The sequence below is a fragment of the Mirounga angustirostris genome, unplaced genomic scaffold (assembly GCF_029215605.1).
Source record: "Mirounga angustirostris isolate CCGP_5_RB_7025 unplaced genomic scaffold, mMirAng1.0.hap1 SCAF_6, whole genome shotgun sequence".
NCBI lineage: Eukaryota > Metazoa > Chordata > Mammalia > Carnivora > Phocidae > Mirounga > Mirounga angustirostris.
Window position 1 is genome coordinate 121,745,941 of NW_026991714.1, and position 20,279 is coordinate 121,766,219.

A 20,279-nucleotide genomic window follows, 5' to 3' on the forward strand; every position below is an offset into this window, starting at 1 on the left:
CGATGGATTAGGGGTTTCACACACAGGATGCCCCTGGAGGATGACAGGAGCTGGGGAGGCCCTGCAGGGGTTCCAGGGGGTTCTCTAGGTGGGCTTTCCCGGCCTCTCAGGCGCTCCCCCAGAGTCCGAGGGCGTGAGGCCCGGGCACCGGCCGCCGCCTAGCCCGGGTGTCTGCAGCCGGGTCGCCTGGCACTTCCTCGTTCCCGCGCGCCCCAGGCTCAGCGCGCAACGCCCAGCGCCGGCGCTCCTGCGGCGGGAGGGGGCCAGAGGGGAGATGTCGCAACCGCCTCCCTCCCTCTTTCCCCGCCTTGGCGCTCAGTCGCCTCCCAGATGAGCGCGCTCGCAGACGGCTGCGGGCCGCCGGGCGCCCGGCATGTCCCCTGAGTGCGCGCAGGCGGCGGGCACAGGGTCCCCGCGCAGCCTGGAGCGGGCCAACCGCACCCGCTTCCCGTTCTTCTCCGACGTCAAGGGCGACCACCGGCTGGTGCTGACCGCTGTGGAGACGGTCGTGCTGGCGCTCATCTTTGCGGTGTCGCTGTTAGGCAACGTGTGCGCCTTGGTGCTGGTGGCGCGCCGTCGGCGCCGCGGCAACACCGCCTGCCTGGTGCTCAACCTGTTCTGCGCAGACCTGCTCTTCACCAGCGCCATCCCGCCCGTGCTGGCCGTGCGATGGACCGAGGCCTGGCTGCTGGGCCCGGTCGCCTGCCACCTGCTCTTCTACGTGATGAGCTTGAGCGGCAGCGTCACCATCCTCACCCTGGCGGCCGTCAGCCTGGAGCGCATGGTGTGCATCGTTCGCCTGCAGCGGGGCATGCGGGGCCTGGGGCGGCGGGCGAGGGCCGCGCTGCTGGCGCTCATCTGGGGCTACTCGGCGCTGGCCGCGCTGCCCCTCTGCGTCTTCTTCCGCGTCGTCGCCCAGCGGCCCTCCGGCCGGGACCAGGTGAGCGCCGGGCTGTGCGCGCCAGGCAGGTGTCTGGGGCGGGCTGGCAGGCGGGGATCCCACGGAAACGATGACCTGGGATAATGAGTAACAAAACAACAGAACAGGAATAGGCGATTTGTTGCGTTTAATCGTGGTGTCACTGTACCGGGTGCTCTGAAGCTTTAGCTCTAAAATTTCACTGCAGCGACGTAGGTCCCGTAAACGCCCTCCAAAACCTTGTAAGTGGAGTCCCCCAAACGCTTGCAAAGTGCACTCTTTATATTGAGGTTAGTGAAATAGCGGCGAGTTTAGGAGCCAGCCAGATGGAACTTCGAGGATCCGGAATGGCTAATCGCATTCGTGTATACCGAAATCTGCTTTCTCGCAGGGTGCTACGGGACTCTTACTAGCACATCCACTTTACATATGAGGAAGCTGAGGCACACAGAGGAATGACTTGCTCAGGGCATCTCATCCTTAGCGCGAGGAGGAGCCGAGATCGTGCTCAGCAGATTCAGCGCGGGCTGGGTAAGGGTCCTGCTTTGAGAACCAGAGGGTAGAGTCAGGGAGAAAGGGCATCGGAGACCCAGGGACCCCAGACCCGATGCTGCCACTAGGGGTGTTGTGATCCTTTCCCGGGGCCTCAGTTTTTCCAAGTGCAAGGCGGAAGGATTAGACTAGACCACAGGATCTCTCCCCGGGGAGCCTGGCATGATGGGTGGCTTCAGAGTATCCTGGGCGCCCGAATGTTCGGCAGATTCCGGACGCTGGCAGATGAGCTTTATTCTGAGCAGTATGCTCAGAGCTGTCATTGGGATCTTTGTGGAGGTCCATGACCTAAAAAAAAAAAAAAAAAAGGTTCTGCGGACAGTTCATGACATTGGCTCGGGTCCACTCCAGTTCGGCAGTCCAGAATCACGGTCCAGAATCGCGGTCCACGTCTGTTCCTGTTGCTGCCCCGCAGCGCTGTTGCGGTTTGTGCGCCGAGATTCAGTCCGGGGCGTGGCACCTGCAGGCCGGCCGGGTGGAGGACAGTGGCCAGCGAGCGTACTAGGTTTTCTGCGCCTCATGGGGAGGGACAGAGAAAGGACATAAGTCTGTACGCCCTTTATAAAGGAAAGCAGGTGTCCTGCTCTGGGCTCAGCCTCTCCGAGGGTCTGCCCTAAGCTGGTTTTCCCCCGCCCCCTCCCTTTCTCTACAACTCACTGGTTTTCTGGCCTGAGCAAAACCATCACAAACCACAGTCCCAAAGAGAGGCCTACCCAGTGACCAGAAGGAAGTTAGAAGGTAGGAAGGCGTGGGAATGAGATGTGACCTGGGGGAAGTCTTCCTGCTACAGAGATGGACACAGTTTGAGCAGAGGATGCCCTCCTGGGTATGTGCTCTGGAGCGTGGACACAGATGTGGGTTTCTCTGGGGGTCTCCCCAGACCAGTCTCTCACACACGCCTTTTAATGGCTTGTGGGGAGAAGTCTGCATCCTGTGTAAGCAGTCTCTCTCTCTCTTTTTTTCTTTTTAACACAAATCAGACCTCCTAATAGTTTATTTTTTGCATGGAACATTGTGGGGTTTTTGTTTGATTGTTTTGTTTTGTTTTAAGGCCTTGAATGACTAATAGACAGGAACCATGTCAGGCCTGTGGCACTTGATCAAAGAGCATGGAAGCCTGTGGCCATGCCCCCTCAAGTGGGGGCCAGGATGGCTGGGCTCAGCTGAGCTAGTGGGGTGCCATCAGCATAGCAGACCAAGGACCCTAACCTAGTGGGCAGGCCTGTCCTCCTCAGCCCAGATGTACTGGAGAATCAAAGTGGGTCACTTAGATGCTTCTAAAATAAGTGAAAGACCAGGCCTCACCCCAGACCGGTTGGATCAGCTGGAGGCTAGGTTTTGCCATTGGCCTTTTGATTTTTTTAAAGTTATTCTCTCACGGAATAACAGTGTTTCTGTATTTTTCACAGACCTTGAGGGACTTTTCCCTGTTTTTTTTTTTTTTTTTTTCTTACAGAAAACAATGACAGTCAGGAAATTAAAGATCAAATAGACTATATCTTCAGGGTATCTTATGTTCCCAGACATGTACCTTGTGCCCTTCCCTTTTACAACTGTTTTAGGTACATTTAGACTTAATTGGCAAATAACGCTAAAAAAAAGTGAGGCTCTTGTCTCTTCCCAGACTAAAACTGCTTGCTTACATGGACACAGGTGGTTGTTTGAGCAAGAAGGCCTTCTCTCAGATGGGGGAGCTTCCCTGTTTTGTCACTCTGTATTTTACCTCTGGTAGGGTGTCTGTGTGGTCGGAGCCTTCGAAAGCACTTCCGGGATGACCAGAGCTGAACTGTGAGGGGCTTCCATGGAGACTTGTGTTGTGGTGGCTTTCCCTCAGTTTCCCTTGGGGTGGGCATGCAGACCTCTCCTTTATAAACGCAGAAACACCTCCTTGGTCATAGAGCCTTTGGAGAGGGATTGGGCAAAGCCACTGGGAGAGCACCTTAGAAGCAGCTCAGAAGGTTGAGGGCTAGGTGAGTTGGTCGCAGGAGCCCTCCTCCCTGAAATTAGGAGAGGGAGGGCAAGGGAGCTTGTAATAGAAAAAAAAACAGATGGTCCTTTTGAACTCCCCATCTTTTTCTTTTCCCCACCACGTGCACCTGCCAACAAGCCAAGGAACAGAAAAACTCCCCTGTTCCTCAAGGGCTTGACCTGAGCATTTAGGAAACAACTCATTTTATAGGTGAGCAAACTGAGGCTCAGGGATGGAAGAAATAAGTTGCAAGAATGAGAAACAGGGGGAAAAAAAAAGAGTGTGGCCATTTAAAAAAAGAGACAGCAAAGGATCTAGGCTAGACGGAATGGAGTCTCACATTTAAAATTAGCAAAAGCTTATTTTCTTAATCCTCTGTTCCCAGCTTCCTGTCTGTAGATTCTGCCCGCCCCTTCCTACTTGGACACTAAATACGGAGGTTTTGGATGGGGGACACTTTCCTACCCAAACCACTGGCTGAGGGAACTCACTAACCCCAAGCACACACTGGCCACCTCCTCTTGAGGAGGGCTAGCCAGGGCAACAGCGCCTCTCAGAGCTTTCTGCCAATCCGAGTGCCCCCCAGTTCCCCAGAACAGCAACATGAGTACCTTTGTCCATTTGGGCAGTGGGTGCCCCGCAGTCCAGGGTGACCAGCCTCCCTCAAACTTCTCTGAGGGGAGGATGAAATGATAGACACGCTAAGAATGATAGATAATTTGTTATTCGGAGTGTGGGCTCTGGAGCCCAGTGTTCCGAGTCTGAATCCCATCTCTGTCATTTAGGGGCTGTGTGACAGAGGCAAGGGGTCCCCACCTCTATACCTTCCTTTCCTCATTTGTAGAACTGGCATGATGTGAGTAGAGCCTTATAGGATTGCCATGGGGACTAGTGTTCAGTGAGCGAACCAACACCTGGTACATACACAGTTAAGCACTCAGGAATTGCCAGCTATTATTAGTTTCCTTATCTTTGGTTATAAATATTTCAAACATTCTTTAAATAGTGTAATTCTTCTGATTGCTGTAAAACAATAGACTGCCATATTTTTTTTTTAAGATTTTATTAATTTGACAGAGAGAGACACAGCGAGAGAGGGAACACAAGCAGGGGGAGCGGGAGAGGGAGAAGCAGGCTTCCCGCTGAGCAGGGAGCCGGAGGCGGGGCTCGATCCCAGGACCCTGAGATCGTGACCTGAGCCGAAGGCGGATGCTTAACAACTGAGCCACCCAGGTGCCCCAATAGACTGCCATTTTAAGAGGGTGGGCACATTCTAGCAACAGAGACATCTCAGCCAGGTCCACTCAGCCTGTTCCAACAGGATTCCTGCCTGTGTGTGCTGTGCCTCTGGCAGGCACTGACCCCCTTTGGCAGGTTGGGGAGACTGTCCACCCCGGCCAGAATGTGCTGCCTATTCATTGCACAAACATTTACCGAGCACCCGCCCCCCTCGCCCCACTGCCCTCACCACGAGTCACATGACCGTGACGGCGTCCTGATCAAGGAGGTGCACGTATTGACAATGCAGATGGTCTCAGACCCTGGCCCAGTTTGGTTCTCGCAGAAACCCTACAAATAGGTGTTCGTATGTTCATTTTCCAAAGGGGGAAATGCTAAAGTCACAGAGCAGACAAGGGATGGAACCAGAATTTAGCCCTGGTCTGTGCTTCTCCCTGCGCCTTTTCCCGCGAGTTCACACTTCCTTAGGAGCCCTCTGTCTTACTGCTCTGCCTGCCCCAATCTCATAGCGGGCCGGAAGGCCGTCGTGTCTCCGCTGAGTGTGAATTGGCTGAGGCGATAAACACAGTTGGCCGGCCTCTGTTACTATTAGAGGATACCTTTAAGATATAAGTGCATCTCTTGCCTTTCTCTTCTGTTGGGAAGCTGGTAGACAAGGGGATATCCACTAGAATTCCCACTTCCTTAAAGTGCTCTCGAAGTCTTTCATTTTGTTTGAAGAGGTGGAAGAGGGAGAATGGTTTACAAAGGGACCCTCAGGGCTACTCGGAGAAGCATGACTAGAGGAGTTGACAAGAAATAGCTGGAATCAGGTGGCATTTGCAAATAAGTCAGCCAGGGTGGAGAAGGGTCCGCATTGAGCAGTGCCTATAGATAGATGCCCCCATCCACAGGGGAGTCTTCTCAGAAGAGAATGAGTGGTATCTCAACTGTGGGTGAAGATGAAAGGCAGTTAGCCAGACATGGATGTGGGGGACTGGAGGGACATTACAGGCAGAGGAAATAGCCCATGTGTTGGCAAGACATGGTGCTGGAAGGAGTGGCAGGGGCCAGCTGGAGAAGGGCCAGGTGTGCCCATGGAGGGAGTTTGGACTTACGAGGTGAGAGATGGTGTGGCCTGGGATGGGTGAGCCAGCGAGACTGAGATACGGGGATGGGGGGGGTGGTTGGATAGCTATTAAGGCAGAGCTTAATGTTTCCCTCTGAGTGGGGAGGGAGGAGGGAGACGGCAGAAAGCCCATACTCTGGTTGCTGGCAGCGTAGGGAACGGCGACTCCATGCCCTGAGTCAGGGATGGCAGGAGGTGCAGCCTTCTGGGGTGGGACATCAGAGCCTGACATGCCTGTGAGGCAGCCTTCAGAGATGTCCTCAGGGCACAGGGGCCAGTCTGGGGTTCAGGAGAAGACAGGGCTGGAGAAAGCATCGGCGTCTTGGAAAAGAAACCATGGAAATGGATGAGATTGCCCAGGAGAGGTAGAGGTTGGGATGGGGGTACAAGTCACACTTAACCACACTTAACACCCTTGTACGTGGCCTCCTGCCTTCATCCCTTCTGGTCCCGACACTGAGCTCCAGCCTCCCCATTCTCCTGACTGAAGCCCCATCCCTCCAGGCACAGTGGACTCAGCCCTCCCCCCCACCCCCAGGATGCCGCTCTCCTCTGGGACTGCGCTTGCCTGTCCCCAGTAGCTCTGGGCACTGCGGCTCGCTGCCCTGTATTGAAGCTTCTTAGCGCTTCTCTCTCTCCCTGAGCACATCAGAGCCCCCTTGAGGGCAGGGGCCTCGCCTTGCCCATCCTCACTGTGGCCTACGGTGATGCAGCCACCAGGGCTCCAGTCAGCAGGTGGTTGAACAAAGCAATTAAAGAACAGTCGCTGACTTGGCCAGCTCTGCTTCTGTAGCTGTAACAAAGCAGAGCTAGCCCTCTGGGTTTTCAAGTTTCCTTTTTAAAATCAGGAAACATTTCAAATGTGCAGAAAAAGTAGAGGGAATATTATAAAATTCACGTCTCCCACCTTCCAGAGCCGACTTACTACCACGCTCCCTCCTAAGTCACAGCCCGGGAGAGAATACCTAGAATCAAAATAATATAAGTCAGACAGATTTTCCCACAAAAACACAATTGTAATACCAGGCCAGCTCTCTGACTGTGCGCCTGGTGCCTGTTGTTAGATTTTTAAATGAGAATAAACACTGCACTTCACCAAGGATACCATATAAAGCTTTCTAAAGAGCATATAAATCCGTCATTCGGTCCACACAGGCCACTTGCACCGTCACTTCGGTCATGCCTGGGGGTGCTGTGCAAAGTTCTTTCCTTACTTCCTTATCACACTCCGTGCTTAGAGCAAGCGCCAGAAATCAGAAGGTAAAGGAGCGTCTTCATCAGAGTCATGAAACTGGGGGAACTTCCTGGATGAGTTCCTTGTTTTTGTTGAAAAACAAAATAGCTGGTTAGGTTTGCTAAACTAGCATGGTAATCTGTGTTTCATGTTTGATGCTCATTTCTTTTAAAAATGGACTTTTATCGCCATTTTTTTTGCTCTTATAAAATAATATAGGAATTCTAGAAAATTCAGATAAGCCAAAAGAACAAAAATAACTTGAGTCCCACCTAGAAACAGACACTTAATTTTCTGGAATGTACCCTGCAGCCTTTTGTCTACGCATATGTGTGTCAGGGTGGGTGGGCATGTGCAGACAGGTGTATATCTGTTCGTTCACACCTACGCATTTTCTTCAGCATCACGGGACTAATACAGGCAGAGTGTTTGGGGATCTACTTCTTTGTTCCTATCGAAGGGAGAACACCTGGCTCTATTGTTATACATTCTACAAAATCATGTTAAGCCTGGAGAGATTTTGGCAGACATTCTGGAGAAGCCTTTTAGAAAGAGGTGGGGGCCTTTGGGGGTTTTAAGAAACAGTTCTGGGGCCTGTTTTTCTGCCCTCCCGGTACCTTTTCCTATCTCAAGTATAGGAATCAGAGACCAAGGCACATTCAGGGCTGGAATCATCTTTTCTGATCGCTGCTCCATCATATTTGCTGGTCTGTGTTGCCCACCGGTGTAGTAGGCTGAGGGCATGGTGGGCAGAGATCATCTCAAAATAATCACCACACTGCCAATACTCAGAAGATCCTTGAAGGACACACATTTCTTTCCAGTGACCACAATGTAGAAAGATCGAATGCACTTTGTCCCCTTGGGTGTGGATGGTGGGGATGGGGATCGAGGGACAAGTTTTTGGAATGACTAGTACATTTGTGAGCCATCTAAACGAGACAGGAAAAGGAAGCAACATTCTCACCCCCCTTTCAAGGTATAAATACCATTAAAGCATTCTTCCCTGCTCGACTTGCCTTAAGAGTTTTCTTGGTAGGTCCCTGGGTTTCTTTTATAACCACTTAGCTCTCTGGAGAAGATATTATATGATTAAAAAGAACTATACTTTTAGTGTCTTAGACTCTTCTTTTAAGAAGATGTTTCCAAGCCTTACTTTTCTCCTCTGTGTAATCGGAAAAATAATAATATGCATTTCAATATGGTTGTTGTGAACATTCAAGGAGATAATGTATGTAAAGTGCTTCCTGGCTTAGAATAAATGCTCAGTGAGTATTTTCTGTTAACACTGAATAGGAAAAGAAGTGCCTATTTGTTTGCATTTTGAGTTTGAGCACCCAATTATGATATATGTGATAAAAGTTCTTTGCCCTTGCTTAGTGTAGCATTCAACACATATGGCCAAATGAATGAATGACGCTACAAATCCTACTACTACAATTCGTTAAGATGCCTTGTCCATCAAACGTCAACAATGTGCTCTTTTTACACAGAATGTGCTCTTGAAAGTCTGCTCTGTGTGTTCAGAAGTGTTTAGGGCAACTTGGTTTCCAAATAGTTTGCTCCTATAGTCAAGCAGGCACGGGAAATTTGTGTTTGGGAGGAGAGACAGACAGACAGACAGATCTCTTTTCATTGACCTATTTATTCTTTGGAGGAAATTGTTGCGGCAGCTCCTAGTAACTATGTAATAATGTCCCCACACGCTTCGAGGTTGGTAATCAGCGTCAAATGCTCGAATTCAGCACAACATACTGACAACAGCAAGGTCACAAACCAGGCCTTTCCGCCCCATGCCAGTGGTTTTCCATCTTACGTGGGGCTGTCGTGTGACCCTCTGCAAGGAGAGACACGTGAGGAGAGAGCTTCCAAGTCTGGGCCCCAGGATTGTCTTGGGGTAAGCTGCGGCTTTCTTTGCGGCAGCTTGACGCATTTTAGACATTTGCACGTCCCCCAAATGAACCCTTAGTGCCTTAACATCGTTTCTGGTGTCTTCAGTGGTCCCAGGGTGACTGCATTGCAACCTCGCGCCTGTTTGTATATGCTTGTGTGCAGCAGGTCATTTCCAATCTAGGGTTGTCATCTGTAGAATGAGGGACTTGGCAGAGAAGGCTCCAGGGCTCTTGGCAGCTCAATCTAAGGAAGTGGGAAGAACACTGGGCCTGAAGTCATGCCCGGGAACTAACTCGAGCTGTTACCAGCATGTGACCCTGAGACCCAGTTGCATCTCCTGGACAATGGGCATAATGGTTGTGGTTATTCTGCGGGTCAGAGAGAAATGATTCGTAGGTGTGTTAGCCTGGGCAGGGGAAGAGATGCTGAGCTTCCTTGTCATCCTAGTTGCGTCTTGGTAACACCCCAGTGTAACAGTTTGGGGCACCCTCCTACTGGGACTGAGCTAAAGTCAAATAAGAAGCCACCATGGAAATGACGTTCTCTTCCTTCTTGTAACTAGGAAATTCTGATTTGCACACTGGTTTGGCCCAGCATTACCGGAGAAATCTCCTGGGATGTGTCATTTGCTACTTTGAACTTCTTGGTGCCGGGATTGCTCATTGTGATCAGCTACTCCAAAATTTTACAGGTATGTGTGCTTCGAGTGCCACAGCTGAACTCCACTGGGCTAGGGATGTTTCAGGTGGAATCAGCCTCCAGGTTGGAAGTTACCTTAGGGTTCACGCCAGTCCAGTCCTGGCTCCCTGCCCAGGTCCACCCTTCTGCAACATGAGGGGCAAGAGTTTGGTATTTAAAAAAAAAAAGTTATATCTTTATGACTGTTATCATTATTTTTATTATTTTGCTGATCACTAAAGCAATGCAAAGCTCATTATAAAAAATTAAAGACATGTAGAAATGTATAACACAGAAATCAAACATCTACTCCCACTGTTAACAGTTCAAAGTACATTTTTGAGGTTAATTTTCTTACAAATTTACCTATATACATACTTTTATGCCATATGTGTGTATATATACATATATATATGATAAACCATATAAAATGGTCAAATATCAACCGTATATCATGGGTCAACCCAATGTTGGTTTGTTTGTTTCAGATTTGAGATAACACTATTTGTAATTTCCTTTTTTGGCTTAACACTAGATTGCAGTATCTTTCCATATTTGTTTTTATATCTCTGCCTCATTTTTTTAATGGCTTCGTGGTCTTCCATACTACGGATGTGACATAATTTATTTTATGGACTTTTGGGTTGAGTCCATTGTTACCCATTACAAACAGTGAGGGAGACTCTATACAACACTATACAAATATAGTGAGGGAGAATGGACACGTCTACAAACTTTTCACTGAAGTATAATATACATCCAGAAAAGCATACCCAGCTCACAAAGTGACCACATTCCTAGAAGCAGCTCCCAGAAACAAAACGAGAAACAGACCATTACCAGAGCCCCTTCCTGTGACTGTCCCATTGCTACCCCACACTCCCAGAGAAGGTGCTTTTCAAAAGTGCGCTGAACAAGGAAGTGATCGCTACCTTCGAAGTGAGTATGTACAGGGACAATGGGAAGGACCTTGCCAGCCTGGCTCCTGCCTCTTTTTTTATTTAAAAGATTTTATTTATTTATTTGACAGAGAGAGACACAGCAAGAGCGGGAACACAAGCAGGGGGAGTGGGAGAGGGAGAAGCAGGCTTCCCGCTGAGCAGGGAGCCCGATAAGGGGCTCGATCCCAGGACCCCGGGATTGTGACCTGAGCCGCAGGCAGACGCCCAGCCGAGGCTCCTGCCTCTTGACGCAGCCCATTCACATGGGCACAGGCAGATGGCGTGTGTTCATGCTCATCTCAGAAGGTTTAATGCAAGAAGTCCTCTTGGAGGTTTATAGTTGTTGAATCTTGGTTTTTACTGCATATTACAGGTCATCTGGCAAACGAACTTATTGAAGTGGGGCTCTGTAGGTCCTGCTGGATATCCAGCCACTTTTATGGCCCTTTCTTTGTAGCTGAGGATCTGTAAACTTCTTAGAGGCTCGGAACCCAAAACCAGGCCAACCTCCATCTGGTTCTGCTAATCCTGGGTCCTGTGGGAGATGGCCTGCCATGCTCTTCTCTAGAGTCTTCCCCACCAGTTGCCTTGTGACCCATAAGTGACACCCAGCCTGGGGCTTTTTCATGAGGCAGCGTCAGGCCTGGAGTTAAGGTCTGTAACATGCTTGTGATGAGGGGCTGGCATGTGTAAATGCTATATCAGTATTAGCTGTTATTACCTTAAAAGAAAGGGAGTAAGGGAAAAAGGAAGATGAATTTAGAATGAATTCTTTAAAAATTATTTAACAAATATTTATGTAGTATTTACAATGTGTCGGGAACGAATTCATTTAATCCTATTAAGAATTACAGATGAGAAAACCAATGCACAGAGAGGCTAAGTAACTTGCCCAAGATCACAGAGCGCATAAGCAGCAGGATCAGGATTTACACTCGGGCAGTCTGGCCCCAGGGTCCCAACACCTTAATTCCTCAGACATTTGTTAAGAAGCTGCTCTATGCGATGTGTTGGCGGGGAGTGGAGATTGGTCAAGAGTGAGCAGGCCACATTCTTGATCCAGAAGGAGCTTTAACCCGCGGCAGACTGTTGAGTGTTGCGCAGATGTAGGAAGTGAATGAGGGGAAGGAGAGAGAAGAGCAAAGGGCCGTGAAAGGCAGACACGGAGACAAGAAAGGGCTCTTTTAATAACCCAGTTTTTGAGTCCTTGCTGTGTGGCCTTTGGCAAGATACTGACTTTCTCTGAACCTCAGCTCCCTCATCTGCGGAATGGCGATGCCTCGGATGGCGTAGGATTGTTGGGAGACAGGTCAGAGATTCCTTGCCCATAGCAGGGGATGAGTAAACCACTTCTGTTGTTACGTGTTAGGCAAGGTAGCCCCTCTGACCCTTCTCTCAGAGCATGCTGGGGAAAGCTACCGTTGAGATTTTGAATAAACCGCAGGGTGCAGATTTGGAGCATGGCAAGAATGAGGAACCAGGAACTGATGCTAGAGCAGGCCTCGCTGGCTGGAGCGGGGCTCCTCCAGGGGCAGTCGCACTCCCCAGTTCCCTGGAGGCCGCCAGGGCTCGGGTCTGCCCCTATGTACTTCACCTCAGACTTCTCAGCCACCTTCTGAGGGAGGATTGACTTATCCCACCGTCTTCCATCTTCCTGTCAGGCCAGGGCCCACGCAGAAACATTCCAGGAGCCCCCAAGGGCCCTGATGATTTGGGGGAGGTGTCCTGGTATTCATCTGCCTCTAAGCTGCAGGTCATCACTTTCCAGATCCATGGCCAGCCTTCAGTTCTTCCCATCACAGACCCCAGGACGGCTCCTGGATGAGACAGAATATGGATCATGACTCACAGTTATGAAACAGTGCTCTGAGTAGTGACTCAAAGATATCAGTTAGAACCCATCGATTCCCTCACATGTTGAGCAAAACTCAAAGCCCTCACCTTAAGACCCCGTGTGATCTGGCTGCCCTCTAACCTCATCTTCTCACCTTCTCTTGTGGCCACATTGGCTGTGGGGCTGTTCCTCACACATGCCAACACACAGCTGCCTCAGGGCCTTTGCACCTATGATTTCCTCTTGTGGATCTCTATCCCCCCAATTTCTGTGCGGGCCACTCCCCCATTCCATAAGGTCTCTGCTCAAAAGGCTCTTCCCCGGAGACCCTCCTCATCATTCTCTAGTCCCTATTACCCTGATTTATTTCTCTTCAGTGCACTTACAACCCCTGTCATGTTCCATTTATGTGGATTTATTTGTAAAGCATCTGTTTGCTCACTAGAATGCAAGCTCCATGAGGGCCGAGACTTTGTTTTGTTTCCTACTTTAGCTCCATGCCTAGCACAGAGCCTGGCTTATTCATTGTAGATACTCAGTAAACCCTGAATGAGTAAGACGCAAACCTTGGCTCACATTGAAAGGGCCTACAGTACCTTCTCCTTTTGGGTGGGAAAATCATTGAACAAGATCACTGAACAAAAAGTCCTAAGACCCAGATTCTAGTCCAAGCTTTATTACTGTGTGACCTTAGGCAAGTCATTTAACTACTGTGGGCCTCAGTTTTGTCTGGAGCTAGATAGGCCTCAGTGGATTGCTTAACACAATAAAATGAGAATGCAGATATGATAAAATTTCGAACAGGCTGCTAGTCTTTTTTTTTTTTTTAAAGATTTTATTTATTTATTTGACAGAGAGAGACAGAGTGAAAGAGGGAACACAAGCAGGGGGAGGGGGAGAGGGAGAAGCAGGCTCCCCGCAGAGCAGGGAGCCCGATGCGGGGCTCGATCCCAGGAACCTGGGATCATGACCTGAGCTGAAGGCAGACGCTCAACGACTGAGCCACCCAGGCGCCGTGGCTGCTAGACTTTAATTGGAAAGAGATCTAGCATTGTGATATTGAAAATCATGCTAATGCAAATATAAGACTTAAAAAAATTTACTTTCCACCCCACTAGCCAAACTTACTATTACCCATTTCCCGGGAGGACTGTGATGTTTGTCCTCACTTTGGACCTGTGGGTTTGCCCGGTGGGTAACTTGGAAGTAGGTAAGCTGCCAGGTGGATGGAGCGTCCACACAGGCCCTCATAACTTGTGTCTCTCTCCCTCCGAAGATACGCATAACTCAGACACACTGGATCAGCTTTTCAGCTGAGATTCTTCTGTCAAGAGCATAACTCTGTAAAATGAACATCAGTGTTATCAGCTATTTTCATAGAGACACAACTAGCAAACCATCTGCAGCCTGAAGACACAAAACTCCACTTGCCACCCCTTTCCCTCTGACTCAATTTCCATGTATGGGCCTGAGAAGTGCCTTCTTAAAGTCACCCTGATCTTTGATTGCTCTAAAGCGGCATCTCTCCTAAAGCACTCTCTAGAACTCCATGGGCTGTTAGATGTTAGAAAAGGGTGTCCCTGATCCCATGAGTTCAGGAAATGATGATGAATCAGTGTCAGGTGGGTCTCTTACTGCAGGACTTCCGAGAGGCTTCATTACACGAATGTACTTTGCGAGTCTCCAGCACAGGAAGAGAGGCAGCGTTGCTAAATCTGACCTCAGACCCCCCCTTTTCCCCCCACAGAGCATCTCTCTGCACTGGTGCTCCATGGGTCTCCTTTGGGGAACGCTGCTCTAACGTCCCTGGCCCGGGCGCTGCTTCTGCCCTACGTACTCAAGGACCGAGAGCAGGCCTCAGCTGGGCTCTTTGCTTCCAGAGCTGCTCTGCGAGCTCAGGCCGGTGGCCTTACCCACCGTCTGCCTTCCCTCCTTCCCCTTCCCTCCTGACTCAAGCATGCTATACATCTTCAGTGGCTTTTTCCAATCAGTACCTTCCCAGGGTAATAGTCTCCCAGTCACTCCCAAGTGCCTTCAGTGCGGCTGTCCCTGCTGGCTGTTGGGGCTTGGTTTACATTTCTCGTTCCCCGTCCTCGGTCTCCATGGAAAGCAGGGTGGGCAGGGCTCCCTTCTTTCTTGCTGACTAGCCAGCACTTGTAAGAGTACGTGGCACCTGGTAGGGGCTCAGTAAATGTTTGCCGAATGAGAGAGTGAGTGTCTAGCTTCAGGTTGGAAAACCCTCCCCTATCTCAGCGCTCACCTGAGAAATGAGCTCCATTTTAGCTAACCATGAAGGTGTTAGGTAGTGAACATGCAACCCCTTCTCTGTGTCTGGCCCTTCCCCAGCTTTGGGGCCTGCTTGCTGGTGATGGAGAGGGAGGTGGGCCCTCTGGAAAGATGGAGTCTATTGTCTGAAGATTCTAATCTGGAGGTTGCTGATTGACCAAGCAGCCCCCAGAGGAGAGCCAACCCCTAGGGCACGAGCTATGTCAGTGGGGACCCGCCTCTCCCTGCACCCACCCTTGGCAACCATGGTGTGGAGGCACAGAGCCGCAGAGGGGTGAGGTGGAGAGAGGTTTCTCTCAGGGCCTTCGGGCACTCACCTGGGTGTGAAGGCAGTGCATCTCAAAAGGACAGTTTACAAAGTGACTCTTTTCAAAGAACTGGGAGAAAATCCCAGATCCGTTGGCCTAAATTAGTAGTCCCCATATTTTAGTCAGCAAGGATCACTGGGGAGTTTGTGAGAAGTTCAGTTTTCTGGGCCCGCTCAGACCCACAGAAGTGAGTATCTGAGAGTGGGCCCAGGCACTTGCCTGGTCATTCTGACAGGGTGGCCACGGACCACATGCCTGGGTGCATCGTCCTCTCTCCTCATAGCCCCACAGTGAAGAGCTCAGACGCCTCCCCCTGAGGTGTGCTTCCCCCCCACCCTTGACCATGAGCCCTGAGCAAGTTACCTCACCTCTCAGAGCCTCCATCTCTTGTCCCCAAAATGGGGCAATGACAGAACCTACCCCATAGGCCTGTTTTAAGGATTAAGGTTAACCCTCAAGTTGGTCGAGCATTGAATTTCTCCTAAAACACACGAAGCATTCTGTGCAATGACAGAGACATTTTGAAGCCTGGGTAGAAGTTAACTCGTCTCGTCATCTAACATGGGGAGGGGAGCAACAAGGAGCCACACTGGATTATAAGGAGCCCATTTTTTCGCACTCCCTGAAAGTAGTGGGAATCATGGGCAGAGGAAATCGTAGCATCAGTCAGTGCTAAAAACAGACCCAACCACTTACCCACTCGGACCGTGAGTCAGCCCGTTTCTCTGTCTGCTCTCAGTCACCGTCAGGCACTTGCTAGAGCCCCAGGCCACAGAAGCCACAAGGCTGCCCAGCCCCTAGGGAGCCTGCAGTCTGCGGGTGGTCAGAGGTAGCCACGATGCGTCAGCAGCGACCACATGGCACAGGGCACGTGGCAAGGGCCACGTGAGTGCCGGAAACAAAGCACGGTGGGATGCCACTTGGGAGAGGAACCAGAAAGCCTTCTTGGTGTGGCTGGCACTAGAGCTTGTGGTCATAGGTCAGGCAGAAGGATTTCCATTGGCGGAAACTGTAGAGGGTAGGAAGGAACTAGTTTAAGATTAAGAGCATGGGCTGGAGTCAGACTGCCCAGGTTTGAAACCCAGTTTTGTGACTGCTTCGCTGGGCACTGTTGGGCAAGTTCTTCAACCTCTTTGAGCCTCAGTTTTCTCATCTGTAAAATGGGGATGATCAAAGTACATCTGTCACAGAATTGTTGGGAGAATGTAAAGAGATAAGCAAGTGATATGTACAGGGCCTGGCACGTAGTAAGTGCTCAATAAATAGGAATGTACATCCACATCACTCAAAAAATATGTCTAAGACACTGTATGAGGGACTCTAGCCTTCTTGGCAGGGTAACGTGGACAGCATAAACGATGAGGCTGCTGTTGAAATCTCCCTATGTGCCCACCCTTGTGAGGGGACTGTCCCCCTCTGTATGAATGGTGTCTGATCTCCATGTAGCCAGTGGTGGGGCCAACAGAGCCCACTGATCAGGGGATCATTCCCAAATGGCCCACACTCCAGGCATCGTGGGCCCTTCCCAGACCAGCTTCATTTTCAGGCTGACTCCTGGCTACAGCTGTCCTAGCAAATGAGCAGCTTCCAGTCGCCGCCACCTTCCACTGACCTCACCTCAGGGGCCTGTGGCAAGACTAGGATCCAGGTCAGTTGCTCCTATGAAGGAAAGGAACCAAATGTGGGAGTTCAGTGCTCCCTTTCCGCCCGGACTGGCCACACCCTCATGCCATCTCCCACTGCCCCCTCTGCCACCCAACAACCTGGAGGGGAGGGGAAACAGACTAGTATGTGTGCTGCCACTTCAACGGGTACCCCTCCCCCTTAAAAAAGGTGAAATAAATAAAACACCCATCAAGAGGGGCCCGGATAAATTCTGGAACAGCCACACTCTAGAACCTCTGCAACCACTGACACAGTAACAAGAATGAGGTGCCTTCTCTTTGGGCTGATATGCGATGAGCACCCATATAAACTGCTAAGCGAAAGAGAAGAAGGGTTAAGAATGAGGTGTGTGGCAGGGTCCCAAGTGTGTGCAAAGCAGAGTGCAGACATCTGTGTTCCCATGGCCGGGCCTGTGTGTGATAGCAGAGCATTCCCAGAAAGACCTACAGGACCCTGGTCACCGGTCTCTTCCAGGGAGTGGAAATGGAGGGCACAGGAGGCCACAGGCCTTATATTTTTAATTTGATCTGCTTCGGTATCATATTGTTTGAGTTTGTACCTTGAACACATACTGCTTTTATACAATTAGTTACTTACCTCTTTCAAAAAAAAAAAAAGAAAGAAAGAAAGAAATACTAAGGAAGATGTGTGTCTTCGTCTGTTTGGGCTGCCATCACAAAATACCACAGACTGGGGGCGCCTGGGTGGCCCAGCTGGTTAAGCGGCTGCCTTCGGCTCAGGTCATGGTCCCAGGGTCCTGGGATCGAGCCCCATGTCCGGCTCCCTGCTCAGTGGGGAGTCTACTTCTCCCTCTGCTTGTGTGCACTCTCTCTCTGACAAATAAATAAATAAAATCTTTTAAAAATAAATAAAAGGCTGAATTAAAAAAAAAAAAACCCACACAGATTGGGTGGCTTGTAAACAACAGAAGTATATCTGCCATAGTTCTGGAGGCTGGAAGTTGAAGACGAGGGAGCCCCCCCTCCAGGCTGCACACTGCCGACTCCTCACTGCCTTCACACGGTGCAAGGGCTGAGGGAGCTGTCCCGGACTCTCGCCTAATGGCACTGATCATGAGGACTTGGTGCCCAGAACCTGATCACGTTCCGAGGGCCCCGCCTCCCAGTGTCACAGCCCTGGGAAGGCCGTAACGTTCCACCATATGAATGTGGGGGGATGCACTTCTGTTCACGTATTTCTCTTCTAGACCATCTAATTCAGCCTTTTCACTTCTCTGCATCAACTCTATTTACAATATGGATGATTTTCTGCCTTCTTTCTGGGGGTGGGGGTCAGCCAGGTGCCCCATTTCCCCAGAGCGTCCTGAGTACAGGCCGCTGAGACAGGTGCTCTCCACACAAAGTTCCAAAGCCAAATTGTCCCAGGGCAGCAGGGATGGCAGATTCCAACGCTGGATGCTTTGCTCCTCCTAAGTCAAAACCCCCCAACATCCTGCAGTAAATCATGGTCTGGCTCTGTTTGGTGTTCCTGCAGATCACGAAGGCGTCAAGGAAAAGGCTCACGGTGAACCTGGCTTACTCAGAGAACCACCATATCCGCGTGTCTCAGCAGGACTTCCGGCTCTTCCGGACCCTCTTCCTGCTCATGATCTCCTTCTTCATTATGTGGAGCCCCATCATCATCACCATCCTCCTCATCTTGATCCAGAACTTCAAGCAAGATCTGGTCATCTGGCCATCCCTCTTCTTCTGGGTGGTGGCCTTCACTTTTGCCAACTCAGCCCTGAACCCCATTCTCTATAATATGTCACTGTTTAGGAATGAATGGAGGAGAATTTTTCGCTGCTTCTTCTACCCGGAAAAGGGAGCCATGTTTACAGATACGTCTGTCAGAAGAAATGATCTGTCTATTATTTCCAACTAATTAAATTTTCTCTATAGGCAGAGTTTATCACCCTCTGGAAGGCCATGATATGTTTTCAAAGGTAGTGAATTTCCAGGACCATCACATCAGTGTAGCCTGCTTTAACAAAATATAACCTATGCAAATATACATTTATAGCACCAGTCAATTAAGGGGTGATCATTCAGTATAACAGTTTTACCCTTTATAAAATGTTTTGCTATGGGCTCCTTTTAAATATGAACTTTTTTTCAGTTTGTTTGTAATATGATTGAGTTGAATAAATTTTTATTTATAACTGTTCAGCAATCACATTTCTTATATGTAAAGCACACCGTGCTGGTTTCTGGAATGATTCTTGGAAATGATCCAGGACCCAGATTTCTCCTTGAAGGGTCACAGCCACTCTAGGTATCCCTCCCCTCCTCCCACCAGACTTGCAAGGCCTTAAGACCATTCACTAATGTCAAGAGCACTTGAGGAACTTCCAAGGAATAATTAAAGCCGACTTTAGTTTTTCACTTATAATAAGAAATGCCATGGACCCCTTTAGGAGAAGCCATGTCATGCAATCAGAGAGGAGATAGGATGATTCAAAACATCGAAAATGAGAGCACAAGAGATTCCCTCCACAAATCCACTTGTCAGGTCTTTCTTAAGGGAGGGACCTATCCTTATGGAGCTTACTTACCTTCTATTCAGGGGAGAGAAGCACTAAACAGAAGTCAGTAGATAATATAAATAGAAGTCAGTAGAGAGTGGAGTAACATCATGAAGAAAATAGGACAGTGATGGCAATTTGGATGGGGTAGGGAGGGGTCTAGGAAGACCTTTCTGGGGGGTGATATTTGGGCCAAAAGGTGAACCACAAGAAAGAGCCAACCATCTGAATCCAGGGGAGCAGGGCTTTGCAGACCTTGCAGACACTGGTCCTGGTGCAAAGGGGTTGGTATACTTGTGGGACAGAAAAAAATTTGGTGTAGGTGAAGCAAACTATTGACTGAGCTTCCTCTATGCTACAAACTGTCCCTGATGCCAGGACAGATGGGTGACCTGCTGGAGCCCATTGATTAAAACCAGAGAAGGTAGAAGGCTGGACTGTGTAGGGTCTGGGAGGCCACATAAGGAGTTTATTCTGTTCAGTGGGCAACCATTGGAGGTTTGCAATTAGAGACTGATATGACCTAATATCTATCTTTAAATATGATCCTGGCTGATGTGCAGGGAATGGACTTTGAGGAGCAGGAATAAAAACAAGACCAGTTAGGCGGCTGCTGAAGTAGAACAAGAGGGAAGTCAGAGCTGGGTGGCCTCAGTGGGGGTGTTGTGAGAAAGGATCTCAGAATCACTCTGAGAAGGCAGAGTAAGCACGATTTACTGATGGACAGGATGTAGAACGTGGGGGAAAGAGAAGATTCGAGGGTGACTCCTGACAGTGGTTAGGTGGCTGGGCAGGCCACAAAAATGGGAACGACTAGAAGAATGGCAGGTAGGAGAACCAAGAGTTTTGTTTGGGGCATACAAATTTGAGATCCTAATGGAAAGTAGGCAGTTGGATGCAGGGATGTGGGACTTGGGCCCACACATACAATGCTAGGAGTCATCAGGTAGTGTTTACAGGTCTATGGTTTTATGAAATATCCCCAGGACAAAGGGACGGGGAGAAGAAACCAGAGCCAAAGAGAACCTGTCACTTGGAGGCTGGGCAATGACTGCAACTCACAGCAGCTTGGGGCCTAGCACGTAGTAGGTGCTCAACGAATCTTTGTTGCAAAGTAAATCAGCGCCAC

General features: G+C 49.8%; 1 protein-coding gene and 1 long non-coding RNA gene across 5 annotated transcripts; one reads left to right on the forward strand and one right to left on the reverse strand.

Moving 5' to 3' along the window:
* Nucleotides 1–307: 307 nt before the first annotated feature.
* Nucleotides 308–18,792, forward strand: FFAR4 (free fatty acid receptor 4). The gene is made up of 3 exons (XM_045878443.3): nt 308–940; nt 9,477–9,605; nt 18,121–18,792. Exons 1-3 carry the CDS (start codon nt 374–376, stop codon nt 18,508–18,510), a joined length of 1,086 nt encoding a protein of 361 aa, XP_045734399.1. The 5' UTR covers nt 308–373; the 3' UTR covers nt 18,511–18,792.
* Nucleotides 9,602–15,797, reverse strand: LOC135364787 (uncharacterized). 4 transcript variants are annotated; one of them, XR_010412527.1, is made up of 5 exons: nt 15,658–15,797; nt 14,362–14,550; nt 13,496–13,708; nt 12,128–12,350; nt 9,602–9,738 (listed from the first exon to the last, which is right to left on the reverse strand). It is a non-coding gene; the product is annotated as an uncharacterized LOC135364787 (long non-coding RNA). The 4 variants fall into 4 exon arrangements; XR_010412524.1 differs by lacking the exon at nt 9,602–9,738 and adding an exon at nt 10,594–11,254; XR_010412526.1 differs by lacking the exon at nt 9,602–9,738 and adding an exon at nt 10,594–11,254 and having other exon boundaries at nt 14,362–14,540; nt 15,658–15,790.
* Nucleotides 18,793–20,279: the final 1,487 nt, after the last annotated feature.

Excerpts from the sequence above, each read along its gene's own strand:
- FFAR4 (XM_045878443.3), top strand. The coding sequence starts at position 374 with ATGTCCCCTGAGTGCGCGCAGGCGGCGGGCACAGGGTCCCCGCGCAGC. Across the intron at positions 941-9,476 it reads GGCCCTCCGGCCGGGACCAG|GAAATTCTGATTTGCACACT; the intron begins GTGAGCGCCGGG and ends TCTTGTAACTAG. Across the intron at positions 9,606-18,120 it reads GCTACTCCAAAATTTTACAG|ATCACGAAGGCGTCAAGGAA; the intron begins GTATGTGTGCTT and ends GTGTTCCTGCAG.